This window comes from Salmo salar, chromosome 07 (genome assembly GCF_965601325.2).
Source record: "Salmo salar chromosome 07, fSalSal1, whole genome shotgun sequence".
NCBI lineage: Eukaryota > Metazoa > Chordata > Actinopteri > Salmoniformes > Salmonidae > Salmo > Salmo salar.
The window spans coordinates 2,282,501-2,309,915 of NC_138297.1; the positions used below are offsets into that span (position 1 = coordinate 2,282,501).

At 48.2% G+C, this 27,415-nt stretch overlaps 1 protein-coding gene across 1 annotated transcript in view; it reads left to right on the forward strand.

Moving 5' to 3' along the window:
* The window catches only part of LOC106594877 (phosphatidylinositol 4,5-bisphosphate 3-kinase catalytic subunit alpha isoform), a 120,458-nt gene extending 98,351 nt beyond the window's left edge, over positions 1-22,107 (forward strand). Inside the window, exons 19-25 of the mRNA XM_082977293.1 lie at positions 5,515-5,636; positions 6,372-6,450; positions 11,846-12,016; positions 13,474-13,591; positions 14,768-14,919; positions 17,628-17,790; positions 18,512-22,107. Coding sequence (XP_082833419.1) covers positions 5,515-5,636; positions 6,372-6,450; positions 11,846-12,016; positions 13,474-13,591; positions 14,768-14,919; positions 17,628-17,790; positions 18,512-18,622 — 916 coding nt within the window. The 3' untranslated portion in view covers positions 18,623-22,107. The remainder of the gene's footprint in view (positions 1-5,514; positions 5,637-6,371; positions 6,451-11,845; positions 12,017-13,473; positions 13,592-14,767; positions 14,920-17,627; positions 17,791-18,511) is intronic.
* The last annotated feature ends 5,308 nt before the right edge of the window (positions 22,108-27,415 follow it).

The window sequence follows — 27,415 nt, forward strand, 5'->3', positions numbered from 1 at the left end:
ACACACACACACACACACACACACACACACACACACACACACACACACACACACACACCATACACACACACACACCATACACACACACACACACACCACACACACACACACACACACACACACACACACACCATACACACACCACACACACACACACACACACACCACACACACACACACACACACACACACACACACACACCACACACACACACACACACACCAAATCGGAGTGGCCCCATAGTCTCTGGTGTGAAAGCAGGACTTTGTCAACAGAGCTCTTTTCATTGGTTAATAATGGTCTAGTGGTTTCCCCCCGTGGCCCCTGAGGGTCCGTGGGGTCTTTGGTTCCACGTGTACTAGACGGGTATCAGTGCGATTTCAGAAACCTGGTTTTCGACAACCAGAGAACCAAGGCGGAGTCTCCCGGGGCTGGATCGGGTTATGTTACCTGTGTGCCCGCTTCTCACCTCATAAAGACAGCCATCCCTTCTCACCTCATAAAGACAGCCATCCCTTCTCACCTCATAAAGACAGCCATCCCTTCTCACCTCATAAAGACAGCCATCCCTTCTCACCTCATAAAGACAGCCATCCCTTCTCACCTCATAAAGACAGCCATCCCTTCTCACCTCATAAAGACAGCCATCCCTTCTCACCTCATAAAGACAGCCATCCCTTCGGCGACCTCATAAAGACAGCCATCCCTTCGGCGACCTCATAAAGACAGCCATCCCTTCTCACCTCATAAAGACAGCCATCCCTTCTCACCTCATAAAGACAGCCATCCCTTCTCACCTCATAAAGACAGCCATCCCTTCTCACCTCATAAAGACAGCCATCCCTTCTCACCTCATAAAGACAGCCATCACTTCTCACCTCATAAAGACAGCCATCCCTTCTCACCTCATAAAGACAGCCATCCCTTCTCACCTCATAAAGACAGCCATCCCTTCTCACCTCATAAAGACAGCCATCCCTTCTCACCTCATAAAGACAGCCATCCCTTCTCACCTCATAAAGACAGCCATCCCTTCTCACCTCATAAAGACAGCCATCCCTTCTCACCCCATAAAGACAGCCATCCCTTCTCACCTCATAAAGACAGCCATCCCTTCGGCGACCTCATAAAGACAGCCATCCCTTCTCACCTCATAAAGACAGCCATCCCTTCTCACCCCATAAAGACAGCCATCCCTTCTCACCTCATAAAGACAGCCATCCCTTCTCACCTCATAAAGACAGCCATCCCTTCTCACCTCATAAAGACAGCCATCCCTTCGGCGACCTCATAAAGACAGCCATCCCTTCTCACCCCATAAAGACAGCCATCCCTTCTCACCTCATAAAGACAGCCATCCCTTCTCACCTCATAAAGACAGCCATCCCTTCTCACCTCATAAAGACAGCCATCCCTTCTCACCTCATAAAGACAGCCATCCCTTCTCACCTCATAAAGACAGCCATCCCTTCTCACCTCATAAAGACAGCCATCCCTTCTCACCTCATAAAGACAGCCATCCCTTCTCACCTCATAAAGACAGCCATCCCTTCTCACCTCATAAAGACAGCCATCCCTTCTCACCTCATAAAGACAGCCATCCCTTCTCACCTCATAAAGACAGCCATCCCTTCTCACCTCATAAAGACAGCCATCCCTTCTCACCTCATAAAGACAGCCATTCCTTCTCACCTCATAAAGACAGCCATCCCTTCTCACCTCATAAAGACAGCCATCCCTTCTCACCTCATAAAGACAGCCATCCCTTCTCACCTCATAAAGACAGCCATCCCTTCTCACCTCATAAAGACAGCCATCCCTTCTCACCTCATAAAGACAGCCATCCCTTCTCACCTCATAAAGACAGCCATCCCTTCTCACCTCATAAAGACAGCCATCCCTTCTCACCTCATAAAGACAGCCATCCCTTCTCACCCCATAAAGACAGCCATCCCTTCTCACCTCATAAAGACAGCCATCCCTTCTCACCCCATAAAGACAGCCATCCCTTCTCACCTCATAAAGACAGCCATCCCTTCTCACCCCATAAAGACAGCCATCCCTTCTCACCTCATAAAGACAGCCATCCCTTCTCACCCCATAAAGACAGCCATCCCTTCTCACCCCATAAAGACAGCCATTCCTTCTCACCTCATAAAGACAGCCATCCCTTCTCACCCCATAAAGACAGCCATCCCTTCTCACCTCATAAAGACAGCCATCCCTTCTCACCCCATAAAGACAGCCATCCCTTCTCACCTCATAAAGACAGCCATCCCTTCTCACCTCATAAAGACAGCCATCCCTTCTCACCTCATAAAGACAGCCATCCCTTCTCACCTCATAAAGACAGCCATCCCTTCGGCGACCTCATAAAGACAGCCATCCCTTCTCACCCCATAAAGACAGCCATCCCTTCTCACCTCATAAAGACAGCCATCCCTTCTCACCTCATAAAGACAGCCATCCCTTCTCACCTCATAAAGACAGCCATCCCTTCTCACCTCATAAAGACAGCCATCCCTTCTCACCTCATAAAGACAGCCATCCCTTCTCACCTCATAAAGACAGCCATCCCTTCTCACCCCATAAAGACAGCCATCCCTTCTCACCTCATAAAGACAGCCATCCCTTCTCACCCCATAAAGACAGCCATCCCTTCGGCGACCTCATAAAGACAGCCATCCCTTCTCACCTCATAAAGACAGCCATCCCTTCTCACCTCATAAAGACAGCCATCCCTTCTCACCTCATAAAGACAGCCATCCCTTCTCACCTCATAAAGACAGCCATCCCTTCTCACCTCATAAAGACAGCCATCCCTTCTCACCTCATAAAGACAGCCATCCCTTCTCACCCCATAAAGACAGCCATCCCTTCTCACCTCATAAAGACAGCCATCCCTTCTCACCTCATAAAGACAGCCATCCCTTCGGCGACCTCATAAACACAGCCATCCCTTCTCACCTCATAAAGACAGCCATCCCTTCTCACCTCATAAAGACAGCCATCCCTTCTCACCCCATAAAGACAGCCATCCCTTCTCACCTCATAAAGACAGCCATCCCTTCTCACCTCATAAAGACAGCCATCCCTTCTCACCTCATAAAGACAGCCATCCCTTCTCACCTCATAAAGACAGCCATCCCTTCTCACCTCATAAAGACAGCCATCCCTTCTCACCTCATAAAGACAGCCATCCCTTCTCACCTCATAAAGACAGCCATCCCTTCTCACCTCATAAAGACAGCCATCCCTTCTCACCTCATAAAGACAGCCATCCCTTCTCACCTCATAAAGACAGCCATCCCTTCTCACCTCATAAAGACAGCCATCCCTTCTCACCCCATAAAGACAGCCATCCCTTCTCACCTCATAAAGACAGCCATCCCTTCTCACCTCATAAAGACAGCCATCCCTTCTCACCTCATAAAGACAGCCATCCCTTCTCACCTCATAAAGACAGCCATCCCTTCTCACCTCATAAAGACAGCCATCCCTTCTCACCCCATAAAGACAGCCATCCCTTCTCACCTCATAAAGACAGCCATCCCTTCTCACCTCATAAAGACAGCCATCCCTTCGGCGACCTCATAAACACAGCCATCCCTTCTCACCTCATAAAGACAGCCATCCCTTCTCACCTCATAAAGACAGCCATCCCTTCTCACCTCATAAAGACAGCCATCCCTTCTCACCTCATAAAGACAGCCATCCCTTCTCACCTCATAAAGACAGCCATCCCTTCTCACCTCATAAAGACAGCCATCCCTTCTCACCTCATAAAGACAGCCATCCCTTCTCACCTCATAAAGACAGCCATCCCTTCTCACCTCATAAAGACAGCCATCCCTTCTCACCTCATAAAGACAGCCATCCCTTCTCACCTCATAAAGACAGCCATCCCTTCTCACCTCATAAAGACAGCCATCCCTTCTCACCTCATAAAGACAGCCATCCCTTCTCACCCCATAAAGACAGCCATCCCTTCTCACCTCATAAAGACAGCCATCCCTTCTCACCTCATAAAGACAGCCATCCCTTCTCACCTCATAAAGACAGCCATCCCTTCTCACCTCATAAAGACAGCCATCCCTTCTCACCTCATAAAGACAGCCATCCCTTCTCACCTCATAAAGACAGCCATCCCTTCTCACCTCATAAAGACAGCCATCCCTTCGGCGACCTCATAAAGACAGCCATCCCTTCTCACCCCATAAAGACAGCCATCCCTTCTCACCTCATAAAGACAGCCATCCCTTCTCACCTCATAAAGACAGCCATCCCTTCTCACCTCATAAAGACAGCCATCCCTTCTCACCTCATAAAGACAGCCATCCCTTCTCACCCCATAAAGACAGCCATCCCTTCTCACCTCATAAAGACAGCCATCCCTTCGGCGACCTCATAAAGACAGCCATCCCTTCTCACCCCATAAAGACAGCCATCCCTTCTCACCTCATAAAGACAGCCATCCCTTCTCACCTCATAAAGACAGCCATCCCTTCTCACCCCATAAAGACAGCCATCCCTTCTCACCTCATAAAGACAGCCATCCCTTCTCACCTCATAAAGACAGCCATCCCTTCTCACCTCATAAAGACAGCCATCCCTTCTCACCTCATAAAGACAGCCATCCCTTCTCACCTCATAAAGACAGCCATCCCTTCTCACCTCATAAAGACAGCCATCCCTTCTCACCTCATAAAGACAGCCATCCCTTCTCACCTCATAAAGACAGCCATCCCTTCTCACCTCATAAAGACAGCCATCCCTTCTCACCTCATAAAGACAGCCATCCCTTCTCACCTCATAAAGACAGCCATCCCTTCTCACCTCATAAAGACAGCCATCCCTTCTCACCTCATAAAGACAGCCATCCCTTCTCACCTCATAAAGACAGCCATCCCTTCTCACCTCATAAAGACAGCCATCCCTTCTCACCTCATAAAGACAGCCATCCCTTCGGCGACCTCAAAGTCTCTTACCCCCCGGGGAGGGCCTGGCTCTCCAGCTTTGGTGCAGCGGCGGCCATTTTGGGCTGGGCATCCCAGCTCAGGCGGCCATTTGGGATCCAGGTCAAAGGGATCAAAATACTGCTGGAGCGAGCCCTCTACCTGTTCACCCAGGGACCAGCAGAGATTAGGGGTCATGATCAAGTTTAAAGCCAAGCGTCCTCTCTGGCTGAACCGCGTTCTCTCCTTTCCCCCCAGGTTAGAGGAGTGTAGGATCATGTCTTCAGCGAAGCGTCCTCTCTGGCTGAACCGCGTTCTCTCCTTTCCCCCCAGGTTAGAGGAGTGTAGGATCATGTCTTCAGCGAAGCGTCCTCTCTGGCTGAACCGCGTTCTCTCCTTTCCCCCCAGGTTAGAGGAGTGTAGGATCATGTCTTCAGCGAAGCGTCCTCTCTGGCTGAACCGCGTTCTCTCCTTTCCCCCCAGGTTAGAGGAGTGTAGGATCATGTCTTCAGCGAAGCGTCCTCTCTGGCTGAACCGCGTTCTCTCCTTTCCCCCCAGGTTAGAGGAGTGTAGGATCATGTCTTCAGCGAAGCGTCCTCTCTGGCTGAACTGGGATAACCCTGACATCATGAGTGAACTTCTGTTTACAAACAACGAGGTCATCTTCAAGAACGGAGATGGTGAGGAGGGAGGGAGGGAGGGGTACAGGCTGTGTGTGTGTGTGTGTGTGTGTGTGTGTGTGTGTGTGTGTGTGTGTGTGTGTGTGTGTGTGTGTGTGTGTGTGTGTGTGTGTGTGTTTCGGGAAGTGGAGTGTATATGTTTATGTAATAGCATTATTGATATCAGTACTGTGTTTTAATCTCCCTAAAACATCCTCTGATCTGTGTTTTAATCTCCCTAAAACATCCTCTGATCTGTGTTTTAATCTCCCTAAAACATCCTCTGATCTGTGTTTTAATCTCCCTAAAAAATCCTCTGGTCTGTGTTTTAATCTCCCTAAAACATCCTCTGATCTGTGTTTTAATCTCCCTAAAACATCCTCTGATCTGTGTTTTAATCTCCCTAAAACATCCTCTGATCTGTGTTTTAATCTCCCTAAAACATCCTCTGATCTGTGTTTTAATCTCCCTAAAACATCCTCTGGTCTGTGTTTTAATCTCCCTAAAACATCCTCTGATCTGTGTTTTAATCTCCCTAAAACATCCTCTGATCTGTGTTTTAATCTCCCTAAAACATCCTCTGATCTGTGTTTTAATCTCCCTAAAACATCCTCTGATCTGTGTTTTAATCTCCCTAAAACATCCTCTGATCTGTGTTTTAATCTCCCTAAAACATCCTCTGGTCTGTGTTTTAATCTCCCTAAAACATCCTCTGGTCTGTGTTTTAATCTCCCTAAAACATTTTAATCTCCCTAGATCTACGTCAGGACATGTTGACTCTACAGATTATTAAAATAATGGAGAATATCTGGCAGAACCAGGGATTGGACCTAAGGTAAGAACCCACCCACCCACACACACACACACACACACACACACACACACACACACACACACACACACACACACACACACACACACAGAGAGACACACACACACACACACACACACACACACACACAGACAGACACACACAGACACAGAGACACACACACAGAGACACACACACACACACACACACACACACACACACACACACACACAGAAACACACACACACACACACACACACACACACACACACACACACACACACACACAGAAACACACACACACACACACACACACACACACACACACACACACACACACACACACAGAGACACACACACACACACACACACACACACACACACACACACACACACACACACACACACACACACACAGAGACACACACACACACACACACACACACACACACACACACACACACACACACACACACACACACACACACACACAGAGACACACACACACACACACACACACACACACACACACACACACACACACACACACACACACACACACACACACAGAGACACACACACACACACACACACACACACACACACACACACACACACACACACAGAGACACACACACACACACACACACACAGAGACACACACACACACACACACACACACACACACACACACACACACACACACACACAGAGACACACACACACACACACACACACACACACACACACACACACACACACACACACACACACACACACACACACACACACACACAGAGACACACACACACACACACACACACACACACACACACACACACACACACACACACACACACACACACACACACAGAGACACACACACACACACACACACACACACACACACACACACACACACACACACACACACACACACACACACACACTCACACACACACACACAGACACACACACACACACCCCCCTGTCAAACCGAGGTCTATCCATTGCTTCCTGACTGTCTAGCTTTAGTTTGGCCGATTGTTAACAAGCAGGTTGGGTTAAACAACATTTATTTATTGAGGTCTGCTCTGAGAACAATCTTGGTTTCCACTAAAGCGATGCTTCTAAAATCATGTAAAAGTTATTTCAATATGTTTCTCTTTCTGCAGCAGAGTGAAGTCGACCTCTCATCCACTTTGAGCCAGGAGAGATTGACATGCATATTATTAATGTTAGCTCTCTGTGTACGTCCAAGGGCCAGCCGCGCTGCCCTGTTCTGATCCAGCCGCGCTGCCCTGTTCTGATCCAGCCGCGCTGCCCTGTTCTGATCCAGCCGCGCTGCCCTGTTCTGATCCAGCCGTGCTGCCCTGTTCTGATCCAGCCGTGCTGCCCTGTTCTGATCCAGCCGCGCTGCCCTGTTCTGAGACAATTGTCCAAGGTCCCTCTTTGTGGCACCTGACCACACGATTGAACAGTAGTCCAGGTGGGACAAAACTAGGGCCTGTTGGACCTGCCTTGTTGATAGTGTTGTTAAGAAGGTAGAAACTAGGGCCTGTAGGACCTGCCTTGTTGATAGTGTTGTTAAGAAGGTAGAAACTAGGGCCTGTAGGACCTGCCTTGTTGACAGTGTTGTTAAGAAGGTAGAAACTAGGGCCTGTAGGACCTGCCTTGTTGACAGTGTTGTTAAGAAGGTAGAAACTAGGGCCTGTAGGACCTGCCTTGTTGATAGTGTTGTTAAGAAGGTAGAAACTAGGGCCTGTAGGACCTGCCTTGTTGATAGTGTTGTTAAGAAGGTAGAAACTAGGGCCTGTAGGACCTGCCTTGTTGATAGTGCTGTTAAGAAGGTAGAAACTAGGGCCTGTAGGACCTGCCTTGTTGATAGTGTTGTTAAGAAGGTAGAAACTAGGGCCTGTAGGACCTGCCTTGTTGATAGTGTTGTTAAGAAGGTAGAAACTAGGGCCTGTAGGACCTGCCTTGTTGATAGTGCTGTTAAGAAGGTAGAAACTAGGGCCTGTAGGACCTGCCTTGTTGATAGTGTTGTTCAGAAGGTAGAAACTAGGGCCTGTAGGACCTGCCTTGGTGATAGTGTTGTTAAGAAGGTAGAAACTAGGGCCTGTAGGACCTGCCTTGTTGATAGTGTTGTTAAGGTAGAAACTAGGGTCTGTAGGACCTGCCTTGTTGATAGTGTTGTTAAGAAGGTAGAAACTAGGGCCTGTAGGACCTGCCTTGTTGATAGTGTTGTTAAGAAGGTAGAAACTAGGGCCTGTAGGACCTGCCTTGTTGATAGTGTTGTTAAGAAGGTAGAAACTAGGGCCTGTAGGACCTGCCTTGTTGATAGTGTTGTTAAGAAGGTAGAAACTAGGGCCTGTAGGACCTGCCTTGTTGATAGTGTTGCTAAGAAGGTAGAAACTAGGGTCTGTCTGTGATTTATTTAGAATTCAAGGCACACTTAGTGGGACTATCACAGGACAGTGACCCAACACACCTCCAGGCTGTGTAAGGGCTATTTGACCAAGAAGGAGAGTGATGGAGTGCTACTGAAGCATTGATCAGAGGGAATAGACCTACTGAAGCATTGATCAGAGGGAATAGACCTACTGAAACACTGATCAGACCTACTGAAACATTGATCAGAGGGAATAGACCTACTGAAGCATTGATCAGACCTACTGAAACATTGATCAGAGGGAATAGACCTACTGAAACATTGATAGCTGTATGTTACAGTGACTTTTGTGTTGTTTATGGTGAAAATCATATCAACTACTGCCATTAATAGGGGACTGTGTGTTTAACTCTATTTAACCCCCCTCCCAACAGGATGTTACCGTATGGCTGTCTGTCTATAGGGGACTGTGTGTTTAACTCTATTTAACCCCCCCTCCCAACAGGATGTTACCGTATGGCTGTCTGTCTATAGGGGACTGTGTGTTTAACTCTATTTAACCCCCCCTCCCAACAGGATGTTACCGTATGGCTGTCTGTCTATAGGGGACTGTGTGTTTAACTCTATTTAACCCCCCTCCCAACAGGATGTTACCGTATGGCTGTCTGTCTATAGGGGACTGTGTGTTTAACTCTATTTAACCCCCCTCCCAACAGGATGTTACCGTATGGCTGTCTGTCTATAGGGGACTGTGTGTTTAACTCTATTTAACCCCCCTCCCAACAGGATGTTACCGTATGGCTGTCTGTCTATAGGGGACTGTGTGTTTAACTCTATTTAACCCCCCTCCCAACAGGATGTTACCGTATGGCTGTCTGTCTATAGGGGACTGTGTGTTTAACTCTATTTAACCCCCCTCCCAACAGGATGTTACCGTATGGCTGTCTGTCTATAGGGGACTGTGTGTTTAACTCTATTTAACCCCCCTCCCAACAGGATGTTACCGTATGGCTGTCTGTCTATAGGGGACTGTGTGTTTAACTCTATTTAACCCCCCTCCCAACAGGATGTTACCGTATGGCTGTCTGTCTATAGGGGACTGTGTGTTTAACTCTATTTAACCCCCCTCCCAACAGGATGTTACCGTATGGCTGTCTGTCTATAGGGGACTGTGTGTTTAACTCTATTTAACCCCCCTCCCAACAGGATGTTACCGTATGGCTGTCTGTCTATAGGGGACTGTGTGTTTAACTCTATTTAACCCCCCCTCCCAACAGGATGTTACCGTATGGCTGTCTGTCTATAGGGGACTGTGTGTTTAACTCTATTTAACCCCCCTCCCAACAGGATGTTACCGTATGGCTGTCTGTCTATAGGGGACTGTGTGTTTAACTCTATTTAACCCCCCTCCCAACAGGATGTTACCGTATGGCTGTCTGTCTATAGGGGACTGTGTGTTTAACTCTATTTAACCCCCCTCCCAACAGGATGTTACCGTATGGCTGTCTGTCTATAGGGGACTGTGTGTTTAACTCTATTTAACCCCCCTCCCAACAGGATGTTACCGTATGGCTGTCTGTCTATAGGGGACTGTGTGTTTAACTCTATTTAACCCCCCTCCCAACAGGATGTTACCGTATGGCTGTCTGTCTATAGGGGACTGTGTGTTTAACTCTATTTAACCCCCCTCCCAACAGGATGTTACCGTATGGCTGTCTGTCTATAGGGGACTGTGTGTTTAACTCTATTTAACCCCCCTCCCAACAGGATGTTACCGTATGGCTGTCTGTCTATAGGGGACTGTGTGTTTAACTCTATTTAACCCCCCTCCCAACAGGATGTTACCGTATGGCTGTCTGTCTATAGGGGACTGTGTGTTTAACTCTATTTAACCCCCCTCCCAACAGGATGTTACCGTATGGCTGTCTGTCTATAGGGGACTGTGTGTTTAACTCTATTTAACCCCCCTCCCAACAGGATGTTACCGTATGGCTGTCTGTCTATAGGGGACTGTGTGTTTAACTCTATTTAACCCCCCTCCCAACAGGATGTTACCGTATGGCTGTCTGTCTATAGGGGACTGTGTGTTTAACTCTATTTAACCCCCCTCCCAACAGGATGTTACCGTATGGCTGTCTGTCTATAGGGGACTGTGTGTTTAACTCTATTTAACCCCCCTCCCAACAGGATGTTACCGTATGGCTGTCTGTCTATAGGGGACTGTGTGTTTAACTCTATTTAACCCCCCTCCCAACAGGATGTTACCGTATGGCTGTCTGTCTATAGGGGACTGTGTGTTTAACTCTATTTAACCCCCCTCCCAACAGGATGTTACCGTATGGCTGTCTGTCTATAGGGGACTGTGTGTTTAACTCTATTTAACCCCCCTCCCAACAGGATGTTACCGTATGGCTGTCTGTCTATAGGGGACTGTGTGTTTAACTCTATTTAACCCCCCTCCCAACAGGATGTTACCGTATGGCTGTCTGTCTATAGGGGACTGTGTGTTTAACTCTATTTAACCCCCCTCCCAACAGGATGTTACCGTATGGCTGTCTGTCTATAGGGGACTGTGTGTTTAACTCTATTTAACCCCCCTCCCAACAGGATGTTACCGTATGGCTGTCTGTCTATAGGGGACTGTGTGTTTAACTCTATTTAACCCCCCTCCCAACAGGATGTTACCGTATGGCTGTCTGTCTATAGGGGACTGTGTGTTTAACTCTATTTAACCCCCCTCCCAACAGGATGTTACCGTATGGCTGTCTGTCTATAGGGGACTGTGTGTTTAACTCTATTTAACCCCCCTCCCAACAGGATGTTACCGTATGGCTGTCTGTCTATAGGGGACTGTGTGTTTAACTCTATTTAACCCCCCTCCCAACAGGATGTTACCGTATGGCTGTCTGTCTATAGGGGACTGTGTGTTTAACTCTATTTAACCCCCCTCCCAACAGGATGTTACCGTATGGCTGTCTGTCTATAGGGGACTGTGTGTTTAACTCTATTTAACCCCCCTCCCAACAGGATGTTACCGTATGGCTGTCTGTCTATAGGGGACTGTGTGGGGCTGATCGAGGTGGTGAAGAACAGTTACACCATCATGCAGATTCAGTGTAAAGGAGGCCTGAAGGGGGCGCTGCAGTTCAACAGCAACACGCTGCATCACTGGATCAAAGACAAGAACAGAGGAGAGGGGTGAGAACACCTGTCTGTCTGTTACACCTGTCTGTCTGTCTGTCTGTCTGTCTGTCTGTCTGTCTGTCTGTCTGTCTGTCTGTCTGTCTGTCTGTCTGTCTGTTACACCTGTCTGTCTGTCTGTCTGTCTGTCTGTCTGTCTGTCTGTCTGTCTGTTACACCTGTCTGTCTGTTACACCTGTCTGTCTAACTACCTGTCTGTCTGTTACACCTCTCTGTCTGTCTGTCTGTCTGTCTGTCTGTCTGTCTGTCTGTCTGTCTGTCTGTCTGTCTGTTACACCTGTCTGTCTGTCTGTTACACCTGTCTGTCTGTTTGCCTGTCTCCCTCTATATATAGACCCCTATCTCTGTCTTGTGCAGAGCTGTGATCCAGTGCATTAAAACCCCATTCACTCCCAGGTATGACAGAGAGATAGACCTGTAACCCTATTCAGTCCCAGGTATAACAGAGAGATAGACCTGTAACCCCATTCCCTCCCAGATATAACAGAGAGATAGACCTGTAACCCCATTCTCTCCCAGGTATAACAGAGAGATAGACCTGTAATCCCCAGGTATGACAGAGCGATAGACCTGTAACCCCATTCACCCCCAGGTATGACAGAGAGATAGACCTGTAACCCCATTTCCTCCCAGGTATAACAGAGCGATAGACCTGTAACCCCATTCTCTCCCAGATATAACAGAGAGATAGACCTGTAACCCTATTTCCTCCCAGGTATGACTGAGAGATAGACCTGTAACCCCATTTCCTCCCAGGTATGACAGAGCGATAGACCTGTAACCCCATTTCCTCCCAGGTATGACAGAGAGATAGACCTGTAACCCCCAGGTATGACAGAGCGATAGACCTGTAACCCCATTTCCTCCCAGGTATGACAGAGAGATATACCTGTAACCCCCAGGTATGACAGAGCGATAGACCTGTAACCCCATTTCCTCCCAGGTATGACAGAGAGATAGACCTGTAACCCCATTTCCTCCCAGGTATGACAGAGCGATAGACCTGTAACCCCATTCCCTCCCAGATATAACAGAGAGATATACCTGTAACCCCCAGGTATGACAGAGAGATATACCTGTAACCCCCAGGTATGACAGAGCGATAGACCTGTAACCCCATTTCCTCCCAGATATAACAGAGAGATATACCTGTAACCCCCAGGTATGACAGAGAGATAGACCTGTAACCCCCAGGTATGACAGAGAGATAGACCTGTAACCCCATTTCCTCCCAGGTATGACAGAGCGATAGACCTGTAACCCCATTTCCTCCCAGATATAACAGAGAGATATACCTGTAACCCCCAGGTATGACAGAGAGATAGACATGTAACCCCATTTCCTCCCAGATATAACAGAGAGATATACCTGTAACCCCCAGGTATGACAGAGCGATAGACCTGTAACCCCATTTCCTCCCAGATATAACAGAGAGATATACCTGTAACCCCCAGGTATGACAGAGCGATAGACCTGTTCACCAGGTCCTGTGCAGGGTACTGCGTCGCCACCTTCATCCTGGGCATAGGAGACAGACACAACTCCAACATCATGGTTAAGGAGAACGGACAGGTAACGCACAAAGCACACACACAGAACTATCCATCGATCTGAAGAAATTACCCAATAGTTAACTCAGATTTATATTTGCCATCCTCTCTGTCCCTTTCCATCCTCTCTATCCCCTCTCTCTCTCTCTCCATCCTCTCTCTCTCCATCCTCTCTCCATCCTCTCTCTCCATCCTCTCTCCCTCTCCTTCCTCTCTCTCTATCCTCTCTCTCTCTCCATCCTCTCTCTCTCTCCATCCTCTCTCTCTCTCCCCATCCTCTCTCTCCCTCTCCATCCTCTCTCTCTATCCTCTCTCTCTCTCCATCCTCTCTCTCTCTCTCCATCCTCTCTCTCTCTCCATCCTCTCTCTCCCTCTCCTTCCTCTCTCTCTCCATCCTCTCTCTCTCTCTCTCTCTCCATCCTCTCTCTCTCTCTCCATCCTCTCTCTCTCTCTCTCAATCCTCTCTCTCTCTCTCTCTCTCTCCATCCTCTCTCTCTCCATCCTCTCTCTCTCCATCCTCTCTCTCTCTCCATCCTCTCTCTCTCTCCATCCTCTCTCTCTCTCTCCATCCTCTCTCTCTCTCCATCCTCTCTCTCTCTCTCCATCCTCTCTCTCTCTCCATCCTCTCTCTCTCTCTCCATCCTCTCTCTCTCTCTCTCTCTCCATCCCCTCTCTCTCTCTCTCTCCATCCTCTCTCTCTCTCCATCCTCTCTCTCTCTCCATCCTCTCTCTCTCTCTCCATCCTCTCTCTCCCTCTCCATCCTCTCTCTCTCTCTCTCTCTCCATCCTCTCTCTCTCTCCATCCTCTCTCTCTCTCTCCATCCTCTCTCTCTCTCCATCCTCTCTCTCTCTCTCCATCCTCTCTCTCTCTCTCTCTCTCCATCCTCTCTCTCTCTCTCTCTCTCTCTCTCCATCCTCTCTCTCTCTCCATCCTCTCTCTCTCTCCATCCTCTCTCTCTCTCTCCATCCTCTCTCTCTCTCTCCATCCTCTCTCTCTCTCTCTCTCTCCATCCTCTCTCTCTCTCTCTCTCTCTCCATCCTCTCTCTCTCTCCATCCTCTCTCTCTCTCCATCCTCTCTCTCTCTCTCCATCCTCTCTCTCCCTCTCCATCCTCTCTCTCTCTCCATCCTCTCTCTCCCTCTCCATCCTCTCTCTCTCTCCCTCTCCCTCTCTCTCCCTCTCCCTCGCTCTTCCCCAGCTGTTCCATATAGACTTCGGCCACTTCCTGGATCATAAGAAGAAGAAGTTTGGCTATAAGAGAGAAAGAGTTCCCTTCGTTCTGACACAAGACTTCCTGATCGTCATCAGTAAGGGAGTCCAGGAGTGTACCAAGACCAAAGAGTTTGAGAGGTACGACATACACAGTACACATACAAACAGTACACACACAGTACACATACAAACAGTATACACACAGTACACATACACACAGTATACACACAGTACACATACAAACAGTATACACACAGTACACATACAAACAGTATACACACAAACAGTATACATACACAGAGTATACACACAGTACACACACAAACAGTATACACACAGTACACATACACACAGTACACATACAAACAGTATACATACACACAGTATACACACAGTACACATACAAACAGTATACACACAGTACACATACAAACAGTATACACACAGTACACATACACACAGTATACACACAGTACACATACAAACAGTATACACACAGTACACATACAAACAGTACACACACAGTACACATACACACAGTATACACACAGTACACATACACACAGTATACACACAGTACACATACAAACAGTATACACACAGTACACATACACACAGTACACATACAAACAGTATACATACACACAGTATACACACAGTACACATACAAACAGTATACACACAGTACACATACAAACAGTATACACACAGTACACATACACACAGTATACACACAGTACACATACAAACAGTATACACACAGTACACATACAAACAGTACACACACAGTACACATACACACAGTATACACACAGTACACATACACACAGTATACACACAGTACACATACAAACAGTATACACACAGTACACATACACACAGTATACACACAGTACACATACACACAGTATACACACAGTACACATACACACAGTATACACACAGTACACATACACACAGTATACACACAGTACACATACACACAGTATACACACAGTACACATACACACAGTATACACACAGTACACATACAAACAGTATACACACAGTACACATACAAACAGTATACACACAGTACACATACACACAGTATACACACAGTACACATACAAACAGTATACACACAGTACACATACAAACAGTACACACACAGTACACATACACACAGTACACACACAGTACACATACACACAGTATACACACAGTACACATACAAACAGTATACACACAGTACACATACAAACAGTATACACACAGTACACATACACACAGTATACACACAGTACACATACACACAGTATACACACAGTACACATACACACAGTATACACACAGTACACATACACACAGTATACACACAGTACACATACAAACAGTATACACACAGTACACATACACACAGTATACACACAGTACACATACACACAGTATACACACAGTACACATACACACAGTATACACACAGTACACATACACACAGTATACACACAGTACACATACACACAGTATACACACAGTACACATACAAACAGTATACACACAGTACACATACACACAGTATACACACAGTACACATACACACAGTATACACACAGTACACATACAAACAGTATACACACAGTACACATACACACAGTATACACACAGTACACATACACACAGTATACACACAGTACACATACACACAGTATACACACAGTGCACATACACACAGTATACACACAGTGCACACACAGAGTAAACACACAGTACACACACAGAGTAAACACACCCTGTTAACTTCTATGGGCTATGTGGGACGCTACCGTCCCACCTGCGGGACACACTATTCAACAGCCAGTGAAATTTCAATTTCTCAAACAATCAACTATTTTACAACATTTTAAAGATAAACTTCTCGTTAATCTAACCACGTTGTCCGATTTCAAAAAGGCTTTACGGCGAAAGCATAACATTAGATTATGTTAGGACATAAACTTCTCAAGAAAAACCACACAGCCATTTTCCAAGCAAGGAGATGCATCACAACAACCAAAAATAGAGCTAAAATATTCACTAACCTTTGATGATCTTCATCAGATGGCACTCATAGGACTTCATGTTACACAATACATGTATGGACTCCTACTTCCACAAGAAATGTTATTTTTGTTCGAAATACTCCATATTTATGTCCAAATACCTCCGTTTTGTTCGTGCGTTCAGATCACTATCCAAAGGCATAACGCGCGAGCGTAAATCCAGACACGAAAAGTCATAGTTCCATTACCGTTCGTAGAAACATGTCAAACGTTGTTTACAATCAATCCTTAGGGTCTTTTTAGCATAAAACGTCGATAATATTCCAACCGGACAATAGCGTATTCATTACAGAGGAAAAAGAAGGAACGGCGCGCCAAACGTGCCTGCGCAGTAAACAACTCACTGGTCCCAGGCAGTCCACTCATTGACTGAGCTCCTATTTTCTGCCCAGTAACAGGAGAAGGATGAAACACGTTTCTAAAGGCTGTTGACAGCCAATGGAAGCCTTAGGAAGTGCAACGTGACCCCACAGACACTGTAGTTTCGATAGGGATTCAAAAGAAGAACTACAATTCTCAGATTTCCCACTTCCTGGTTGGATTTTTCTCAGGTTTTTGCCTGTCATATGAGTTCTGTTATACTCACAGACATCATTCAAACAGGTTTAGAAACTCCAGAGTGTTTTCTATCCAAATCTACTAATAATATGCAAATATTTGACTCTGGGCCCGAGTATTAGGCAGTTTACTCTGGGCACGCTTTTCATCCGAAAATGGAAATACTGTCCCCTATACCTTAAAAAGTTAACCCACTTTTCCCCGCAGGTTCCAGGAGATGTGTTACAAGGCGTACCTATCCATCCGGCAGCATGCCTCTCTGTTCATCAACCTGTTCTCCCTGCTGCTGGGATGTGGCATGCCTGAACTACAGTCCTTCGATGACATTGCTTACCTGAGGAAGACCCTCGCTCTGGAGAAGAGCCAACAGGTAATACAGACCCCCTAACCCTTGACCCCTAACCCCTGAACCCTACCTGAGGATGGGGTATTCAAATGCACGCCTGGACTTCCCATACTTCTGCATGGTTTTCTGTTCTGCCTGATAATGAATTGCACACACCTGGTGTCCCAGGTCTAAATCAGTCCCTGATTAGAGGGGAATCACCCACCTGGTGTCCCGGGTCTAAATCAGGCCCTGATTAGAGGGGAATCACCCACCTGGTGTCCCCAGGTCTAAATCAGACCCTGATTAGAGGGGAATCACCCACCTGGTGTCCCGGGTCTAAATCAGTCCCTGATTAGAGGGGAATCACCCACCTGGTGTCCCGGGTCTAAATCAGGCCCTGATTAGAGGGGAATCACCCACCTGGTGTCCCGGGTCTAAATCAGTCCCTGATTAGAGGGGAATCACCCACCTGGTGTCCCAGGTCTAAATCAGGCCCTGCTTAGAGGGGAATCACCCACCTGGTGTCCCAGGTCTAAATCAGGCCCTGATTAGAGGGGAATCACCCACCTGGTGTCCCAGGTCTAAATCAGGCCCTGATTAGAGGGGAACAATGAAAAATGCAGTGGACCTGGCCTGGACCAGATTTGAATTTGCCTGCCCTTAATGTGTAGTGAAGTTATGACATGTATTTATATGTATTATGGATCCCCATTAGCTGTCTCTCTGTGTGTTATAACCTGTTATAACCTGTTTGTGTCACCAGGAGGCTTTGGAGTACTTCACCAAGCAAATGAACGATGCTCACCATGGAGGATGGACCACGAAGATGGACTGGATCTTCCACACCATCAGACACATGCCCACCGAACACTGACACACACACACACACACACACACACACACACACACACACACACACACACGCACGCACGCACGCACGCACACACACGCACACACACACACACAGAGAGAGAGAGTCACACATACACAGTCCCATTTGATATGAATGAGCAATAATCATTATGTTACTATCAACAGTAGCTAAGACATTCTCCTTCTCCTGAACACACGTTCTGCTGCTTCCCATAAACACACCTTCTCTTTCCCTTCCCCATAAACACACCTTCTCCTCCCATAAACACACCTTCCCCTCCCATAAACACACCTTCTCCTCCCATAAACACACCTTCTCCTCCCATAAACACACCTTCTCCTCCCATAAACACACCTTCTCCTCCCATAAACACACCTTCTCCTCCCATAAACACACCTTCTCCTCCCATAAACACACCTTCTCCTTCCCATAAACACACCTTCTCCTTCCCATAAACACACCTTCTCCTCCCATAAACACACCTTCCCCTCCCATAAACACACCTTCCCCTCCCCATAAACACACCTTCTCCTCCCATAAACACACCTTCTCCTTCCCATAAACACACCTTCTCTTTCCCATAAACACACCTTCTCTTCCCATAAACACACCTTCTCTTCCCATAAACACACCTTCTCCTCCCATAAACACACCTTCTCCTCCCATAAACACACCTTCTCCTCCCATAAACACACCTTCTCCTCCCATAAACACACCTTCTCCTTCCCATAAACACACCTTCTCTTCCCATAAACACACCTTCTCCTCCCATAAACACACCTTCTCCTCCCATAAACACACCTTCTCCCTCCCCATAAACACACCTTCCCCTCCCATAAACACACCTTCCCCTCCCATAAACACACCTTCTCCTCCCATAAACACACCTTCCCCTCCCATAAACACACCTTCCCCTCCCATAAACACACCTTCTCCTCCCATAAACACACCTTCCCCTCCCCATATACACACCTTCTCCTCCCATAAACACACCTTCTCCTTCCCATAAACACACCTTCTCCTCCCCATAAACACACCTTCTCCTCCCATAAACACACCTTCCCCTCCCCATATACACACCTTCTCCTCCCATAAACACACCTTCTCCTCCCATAAACACACCTTCTCCTCCCCATAAACACACCTTCTCTTTCCCTTCCCCATAAACACACCTTCTCCTCCCATAAACACACCTTCCCCTCCCCATAAACACACCTTCCCCTCCCATAAACACACCTTCCCCTCCCCATAAACACACCTTCCCCTCCCATAAACACACCTTCTCCTCCCATAAACACACCTTCTCTTCCCTTCCCCATAAACACACCTTCTCCTCCCATAAACACACCTTCCCCTCCCATAAACACACCTTCTCCTTCCCCATAAACACACCTTCTCCTCCCATAAACACACCTTCCCCTCCCATAAACACACCTTCTCCTCCCATAAACACACCTTCCCCTTCCCATAAACACACCTTCCCCTCCCATAAACACACCTTCCCCTCCCCATAAACACACCTTCCCCTCCCATAAACACACCTTCTCCTCCCATAAACACACCTTCCCCTCCCCATAAACACACCTTCCCCTCCCATAAACACACCTTCTCCTTCCCATAAACACACCTTCTCCTCCCCATAAACACACCTTCTCCTTCCCATAAACACACCTTCTCCTCCCATAAACACACCTTCTCCTTCCCTTCCCCATATACACACCTTCTCCTTCCCATAAACACACCTTCTCCTCCCCATAAACACACCTTCTCCTCCCATAAACACACCTTCCCCTCCCATAAACACACCTTCCCCTTCCCATAAACACACCTTCTCCTCCCATAAACACACCTTCTCCTCCCCATAAACACACCTTCCCCTCCCATAAACACACCTTCTCTTTCCCTTCCCCATAAACACACCTTCTCCTCCCATAAACACACCTTCTCCTCCCATAAACACACCTTCTCCTCCCATAAACACACCTTCTCCTTCCCATAAACACACCTTCTCCTCCCCATAAACACACCTTCTCCTCCCATAAACACACCTTCTCCTCCCATAAACACACCTTCCCCTCCCATAAACACACCTTCTCCTCCCATAAACACACCTTCCCCTCCCCATAAACACACCTTCTCTTTCCCCTCCCATAAACACACCTTCTCCTCCCATAAACACACCTTCTCCTCCCATAAACACACCTTCTCCTCCCATAAACACACCTTCTCTTTCCCCTCCCATAAACACACCTTCCCCTCCCATAAACACACCTTCTCCTTCCCATAAACACACCTTCTCCTCCCATAAACACACCTTCCCCTCCCATAAACACACCTTCCCCTCCCATAAACACACCTTCTACTTCCCATAAACACACCTTCCCCTCCCATAAACACACCTTCTCCTCCCATAAACACACCTTCTCCTCCCATAAACACACCTTCTCCTTCCCATAAACACACCTTCTCCTCCCCATAAACACACCTTCTCCTCCCATAAACACACCTTCTCCTCCCATAAACACACCTTCTCCTCCCATAAACACACCTTCTCCTCCCCATAAACACACCTTCTCCTCCCATAAACACACCTTCTCCTTCCCATAAACACACCTTCTCCTCCCATAAACACACCTTCTCCTCCCATAAACACACCTTCTCCTTCCCATAAACACACCTTCTCCTCCCATAAACACACCTTCTCCTTCCCATAAACACACCTTCTCCTCCCATAAACACACCTTCTCCTCCCATAAACACACCTTCCCCTCCCCATAAACACACCTTCTCCTCCCATAAACACACATTCCCCTCCCCATAAACACACCTTCTCCTCCCATAAACACACCTTCTCCTCCCATAAACACACCTTCTCCTCCCATAAACACACCTTCCCCTCCCATAAACACACCTTCCCCTCCCCATAAACACACCTTCCCCTCCCATAAACACACCTTCTCCTCCCATAAACACACCTTCTCCTCCCATAAACACACCTTCTCCTCCCATAAACACACCTTCTCCTCCCATAAACACACCTTCTCCTCCCCATAAACACACCTTCTCCTCCCATAAACACACCTTCTCCTTCCCATAAACACACCTTCTCCTCCCATAAACACACCTTCTCCTCCCATAAACACACCTTCTCCTTCCCATAAACACACCTTCTCCTCCCATAAACACACCTTCTCCTTCCCATAAACACACCTTCTCCTCCCATAAACACACCTTCTCCTCCCATAAACACACCTTCCCCTCCCCATAAACACACCTTCTCCTCCCATAAACACACATTCCCCTCCCCATAAACACACCTTCTCCTCCCATAAACACACCTTCTCCTCCCATAAACACACCTTCTCCTCCCATAAACACACCTTCCCCTCCCATAAACACACCTTCCCCTCCCCATAAACACACCTTCCCCTCCCATAAACACACCTTCTCCTCCCATAAACACACCTTCTCCTCCCATAAACACACCTTCTCCTCCCATAAACACACCTTCTCCTCCCATAAACACACCTTCTCCTCCCATAAACACACCTTCTCCTCCCATAAACACACCTTCCCCTCCCATAAACACACCTTCCCCTCCCCATAAACACACCTTCCCCTCCCATAAACACACCTTCTCCTTCCCATAAACACACCTTCTCCTCCCATAAACACACCTTCTCCTCCCATAAACACACCTTCTCCTCCCATAAACACACCTTCTCCTCCCATAAACACACCTTCTCCTCCCATAAACACACCTTCTCCCTCCCACATAGGGCTGTTGTGGTGACTGTATTACCGCCACACCAGAAGTCATGAGTCATGACCACAGTAAAATTGAATGGTAAATCTCCTCTTATGTACTCTGGACATGTTAGACATACCCAACTCGCTAATGACCATCAGGTCCTAATGGCCTGGTACTCAGGGCTCTATTGTCCCTCCATCAGGTCCTAATGGCCTGGTACTCAGGGCTCTATTGTCCCTCCGTCAGGTCCTAATGGCCTGGTACTCAGGGCTCTATTGTCCCTCCATCAGGTCCTAATGGCCTGGTACTCAGGGCTCTATTGTCCCTCCATCAGGTCCTAACGGCCTGGTACTGAGGGCTCTATTGTCCCTCCATCAGGTCCTAATGGCCTGGTACTCAGGGCTCTATTGTCCCTCCATCAGGTCCTAATGGCCTGGTACTCAGGGCTCTATTGTCCCTCCGTCAGGTCCTAATGGCCTGGTACTCAGGGCTCTATTGTCCCTCCATCAGGTCCTAATGGCCTGGTACTCAGGGCTCTATTGTCCCTCCGTCAGGTCCTAACGGCCTGGTACTCAGGGCTCTATTGTCCCTCCATCAGGTCCTAATGGCCTGGTACTCAGGGCTCTATTGTCCCTCCGTCAGGTCCTAATGGCCTGGTACTCAGGGCTCTATTGTCCCTCCATCAGGTCCTAATGGCCTGGTACTCAGGGCTCTATTGTCCCTCCATCAGGTCCTAATGGCCTGGTACTCAGGCTCTATTGTCCCTCCGTCAGGTCCTAATGGCCTGGTACTCAGGGCTCTATTGTCCCTCCATCAGGTCCTAATGGCCTGGTACTCAGGGCTCTATTGTCCCTCCGTCAGGTCCTAATGGCCTGGTACTCAGAGCTCTATTGTTCCTCCATCAGGTCCTAATGGCCTGGTACTCAGAGCTCTATTGTCCCTCCGTCAGGTCCTAAGGGCCTGGTACTCAGGGCTCTATTGTCCCTCCATCAGGTCCTAATGGCCTGGTACTCAGGGCTCTATTGTCACTCCGTCAGGTCCTAAGGGCCTGGTACTCAGGGCTCTATTGTTCCTCTAACCACCTTTGAAGTCAATGCAAATGCAATTTAAAATCGCATAAAAAACTGATCATCAAAACAGTACCGTACTTTTAAAACTCACCTCATCTGTGATGATGAATTTGAAGAAAGATGTTCGACAACAGGTTGAAACGGAGAGGAAAACATGGTCCTTGTGGACGCAAAAGTACAAATGGATAGTTAGCTAGCTAACTTATTGTAACGGTAACTAAAGTTGGGCTTGTATATGTGATGGATTGCAGACCAGGCAGTGTGCAGTAGACTGTATAGTTTGCAGTACGGTTAGCCTAGCTAGCGAGCTAGCTACCGCTGTTAGCCACCTAGCATGCTAACTCGTAGAGAACAATGGGGCCACCATTTAGGTGTTAGCCTAGGCTAACGGTTAGCCTAGCTGTTAGCCACCTAGCATGCTAGCTCGTTGAGAACAATGGGGCCACCATTTAGGTGTTAGCCTAGGCTAACGGTTAGCCTAGCTGTTAGCCACCTAGCATGCTAGCTCGTTGAGAACAATGGGGCCACCATTTAGGTGTTAGCCTAGGCTAACGGTTAGCCTAGCTGTTAGCCACCTAGCATGCTAGCTCGTTGAGAACAATGGGGCCACCATTTAGGTGTTAGCCTAGGCTAACGGTTAGCCTAGCTGTTAGCCACCTAGCATGCTAGCTCGTTGAGAACAATGGGGCCACCATTTAGGTGTTAGCCTAGGCTAACGGTTAGCCTAGCTGTTAGCCACCTAGCATGCTAGCTCGTTGAGAACAATGGGGCCACCATTTAGGTGTTAGCCTAGGCTAACGGTTAGCCTAGCTGTTAGCCACCTAGCATGCTAGCTTCGTTGAGAAACACTCAGAAGTATATTAGAGCTGATTATAGACCTACTATATAAGAGGCCAAGACCGGAACATCTGAATTAAAATAACGATTGTTCCCTAATACAATACATAGCCTATTGCATATTATGCACTTTAATGATTTAAGATGTCTTTGGTACATAATTTGGTCTATCCTATTCTCCTACATTAAAACACACACTAGTAACGGCCTTTGAATGTGGACTGTATTATTATGCATACTGGGTGGACTGGTTAAATGTATAGGCTTAGGTCATGTTGCTGCTTCATTGATTGTGCAAGGTGGCTTACAATAATTATTACTTACTTATAATTATTGTGAATTTGTATTTGATTTTTAATTAGCCTGGTAAAAAAAAGGGCTTTTTTTTTTAATACTTTCATAATTAATCGGCTGACACATTACCTTTAATAACTGGAGAATATATCTCACCACTGTGTTTTTCCCATCTCCTCTCTTCTTCATTCCTTTCTCAAGGATGTAGAGAGAGAGAGGTGCTGTCACCAGCTTCATCCACTATGTTTCGTTGGTTGGAGGGCCCATACAGAGTACTGGGTAGCTGCAGGAACAAGGTTGGAGGGCCCATACAGAGTACTGGGTAGCTGCAGGAACAAGGTTGGAGAGCCCATACAGAGTACTGGGTAGCTGCAGGAACAAGGTTGGAGAGCCCATACAGAGTACTGGGTAGCTGCAGGAACAAGGTTGGAGAGCCCATACAGAGTACTGGGTAGCTGCAGGAACAGGGTAGGAGACCCCATGGCATACAGAGTACTGGGTAGCTGCAGGAACAGGGTAGGAGAGCCCATACAGAGTACTGGGTAGCTGCAGGAACAGGGTAGGAGAGCCCATGGCATACAGAGTACTGGGTAGCTGCAGGAACAGGGTAGGAGAGCCCATGGCATACAGAGTACTGGGTAGCTGCAGGAACAAGGTTGGAGAGCCCATGGCATACAGAGTACTGGGTAGCTGCAGGAACAGGGTAGGAGAGCCCATGGCATACAGAGTACTGGGTAGCTGCAGGAACAAGGTTGGAGAGCCCATACAGAGTACTGGGTAGCTGCAGGAACAGGGTATGGAGAGCCGGGCATACAGAGTACTGGGTAGCTGCAGGAACAAGGTTGGAGAGCCCGGGCATACAGAGTACTGGGTAGCTGCAGGAACAAGGTTTGTAGAGCCCGTGGCATACAGAGTACTGGGTAGCTGCAGGAACAAGGTTTGGAGAGCCCGTGGCTGCAGGAACAAGGTAGGAGAGCCCATGACATACAGAGTACTGGGTAGCTGCAGGAACAGGGTAGGAGAGCCCATGGCATACAGAGTACTGGGTAGCTGCAGGAACAGGGTAGGAGAGCCCATGGCATACAGAGTACTGGGTAGATGAACAGGGTAGAAGGGCCCATGGCATACAGAGTACTGGGTAGCTGCAGGAACAAGGTAGGAGAGCCCATACAGAGTACTGGGTAGCTGCAGGGTAGGAGAGCCCATGGCATACAGAGTACTGGGTAGCTGCAGGAACAGGGTAGGAGTGCCCATACAGAGTACTGGGTAGATGCAGGAACAGGGTTGGAGAGCCCATGGCATACAGAGTACTGGGTAGCTGCAGGAACAGGGTAGGAGTGCCCATACAGAGTACTGGGTAGCTGCAGGAACAAGGTAGGAGCGCCCATGACATACAGAGTACTGGGTAGCTGCAGGAACAGGGTAGGAGGGCCCATGGCATACAGAGTACTGGGTAGCTGCAGGAACAAGGTTGGGAGAGCCCATACAGAGTACTGGGTAGATACAGTAACAGGGTAGGAGAGCCCATACAGAGTACTGGGTAGCTGCAGGAACAGGGTAGGAGAGTCCATACAGAGTACTGGGTAGCTGCAGGAACAGGGTTTGGAGAGCCCGTGGCATACAGAGTACTGGGTAGCTGCAGGAACAGGGTAGGAGAGCCCATGGCATACAGAGTACTGGGTAGCTGCAGGAACAGGGTAGGAGAGCCCATACAGAGTACTGGGTAGCTGCAGGAACAGGGTAGGAGAGCCCATGGCATACAGAGTACTGGGTAGCTGCAGGAACAGGGTAGGTAGAGCCCATACAGAGTACTGGGTAGCTGCAGGAACAGGGTAGGAGAGCCCATGGCATACAGAGTACTGGGTAGCTGCAGGAACAAGGTTTGGAGAGCCCATGGCATACAGAGTACTGGGTAGCTGCAGGAACAGGGTAGGAGAGCCCATGGCATACAGAGTACTGGGTAGCTGCAGGAACAAGGTTGGAGAGCCCATACAGAGTACTGGGTAGCTGCAGGAACAGGGTTTGGAGAGCCCGTGGCATACAGAGTACTGGGTAGCTGCAGGAACAAGGTTTGGAGAGCCCGTGGCATACAGAGTACTGGGTAGCTGCAGGAACAAGGTTTGTAGAGCCCGTGGCATACAGAGTACTGGGTAGCTGCAGGAACAAGGTTAGAGGACCCATACAGAGTACTGGGTAGCTGCAGGAACAGGGTTGGAGGGCCCATACAGAGTACTGGGTAGCTGCAGGAACAGGGTTTGGAGAGCCCGTGGCATACAGAGTACTGGGTAGCTGCAGGAACAGGGTTTGGAGAGCCCGTGGCATACAGAGTACTGGGTAGCTGCAGGAACAGGGTTTGGAGAGCCCGTGGCATACAGAGTACTGGGTAGCTGCAGGAACAGGGTTTGGAGAGCCCGTGGCATACAGAGTACTGGGTAGCTGCAGGAACAGGGTTTGGAGAGCCCGTGGCATACAGAGTACTGGGTAGCTGCAGGAACAGGGTAGGAGAGCCCGTGGCATACAGAGTACTGGGTAGATGCAGGAACAGGGTAGGAGAGCCCGTGGCATACAGAGTACTGGGTAGCTGCAGGAACAGGGTAGGAGAGCCCGTGGCATACAGAGTACTGGGTAGCTGCAGGAACAGGGTTTGTAGAGCCCGTGGCATACAGAATACTGGGTAGCTGCAGGAACAGGGTTTGTAGAGCCTGTGGCATACAGAGTACTGGGTAGCTGCAGGAACAGGGTTTGTAGAGCCCGTGGCATACAGAGTACTGGGTAGCTGCAGGAACAGGGTAGGAAAGCCCGTGGCTGCAGGAACAGGGTTTGTAGAGCCCGTGGCATACA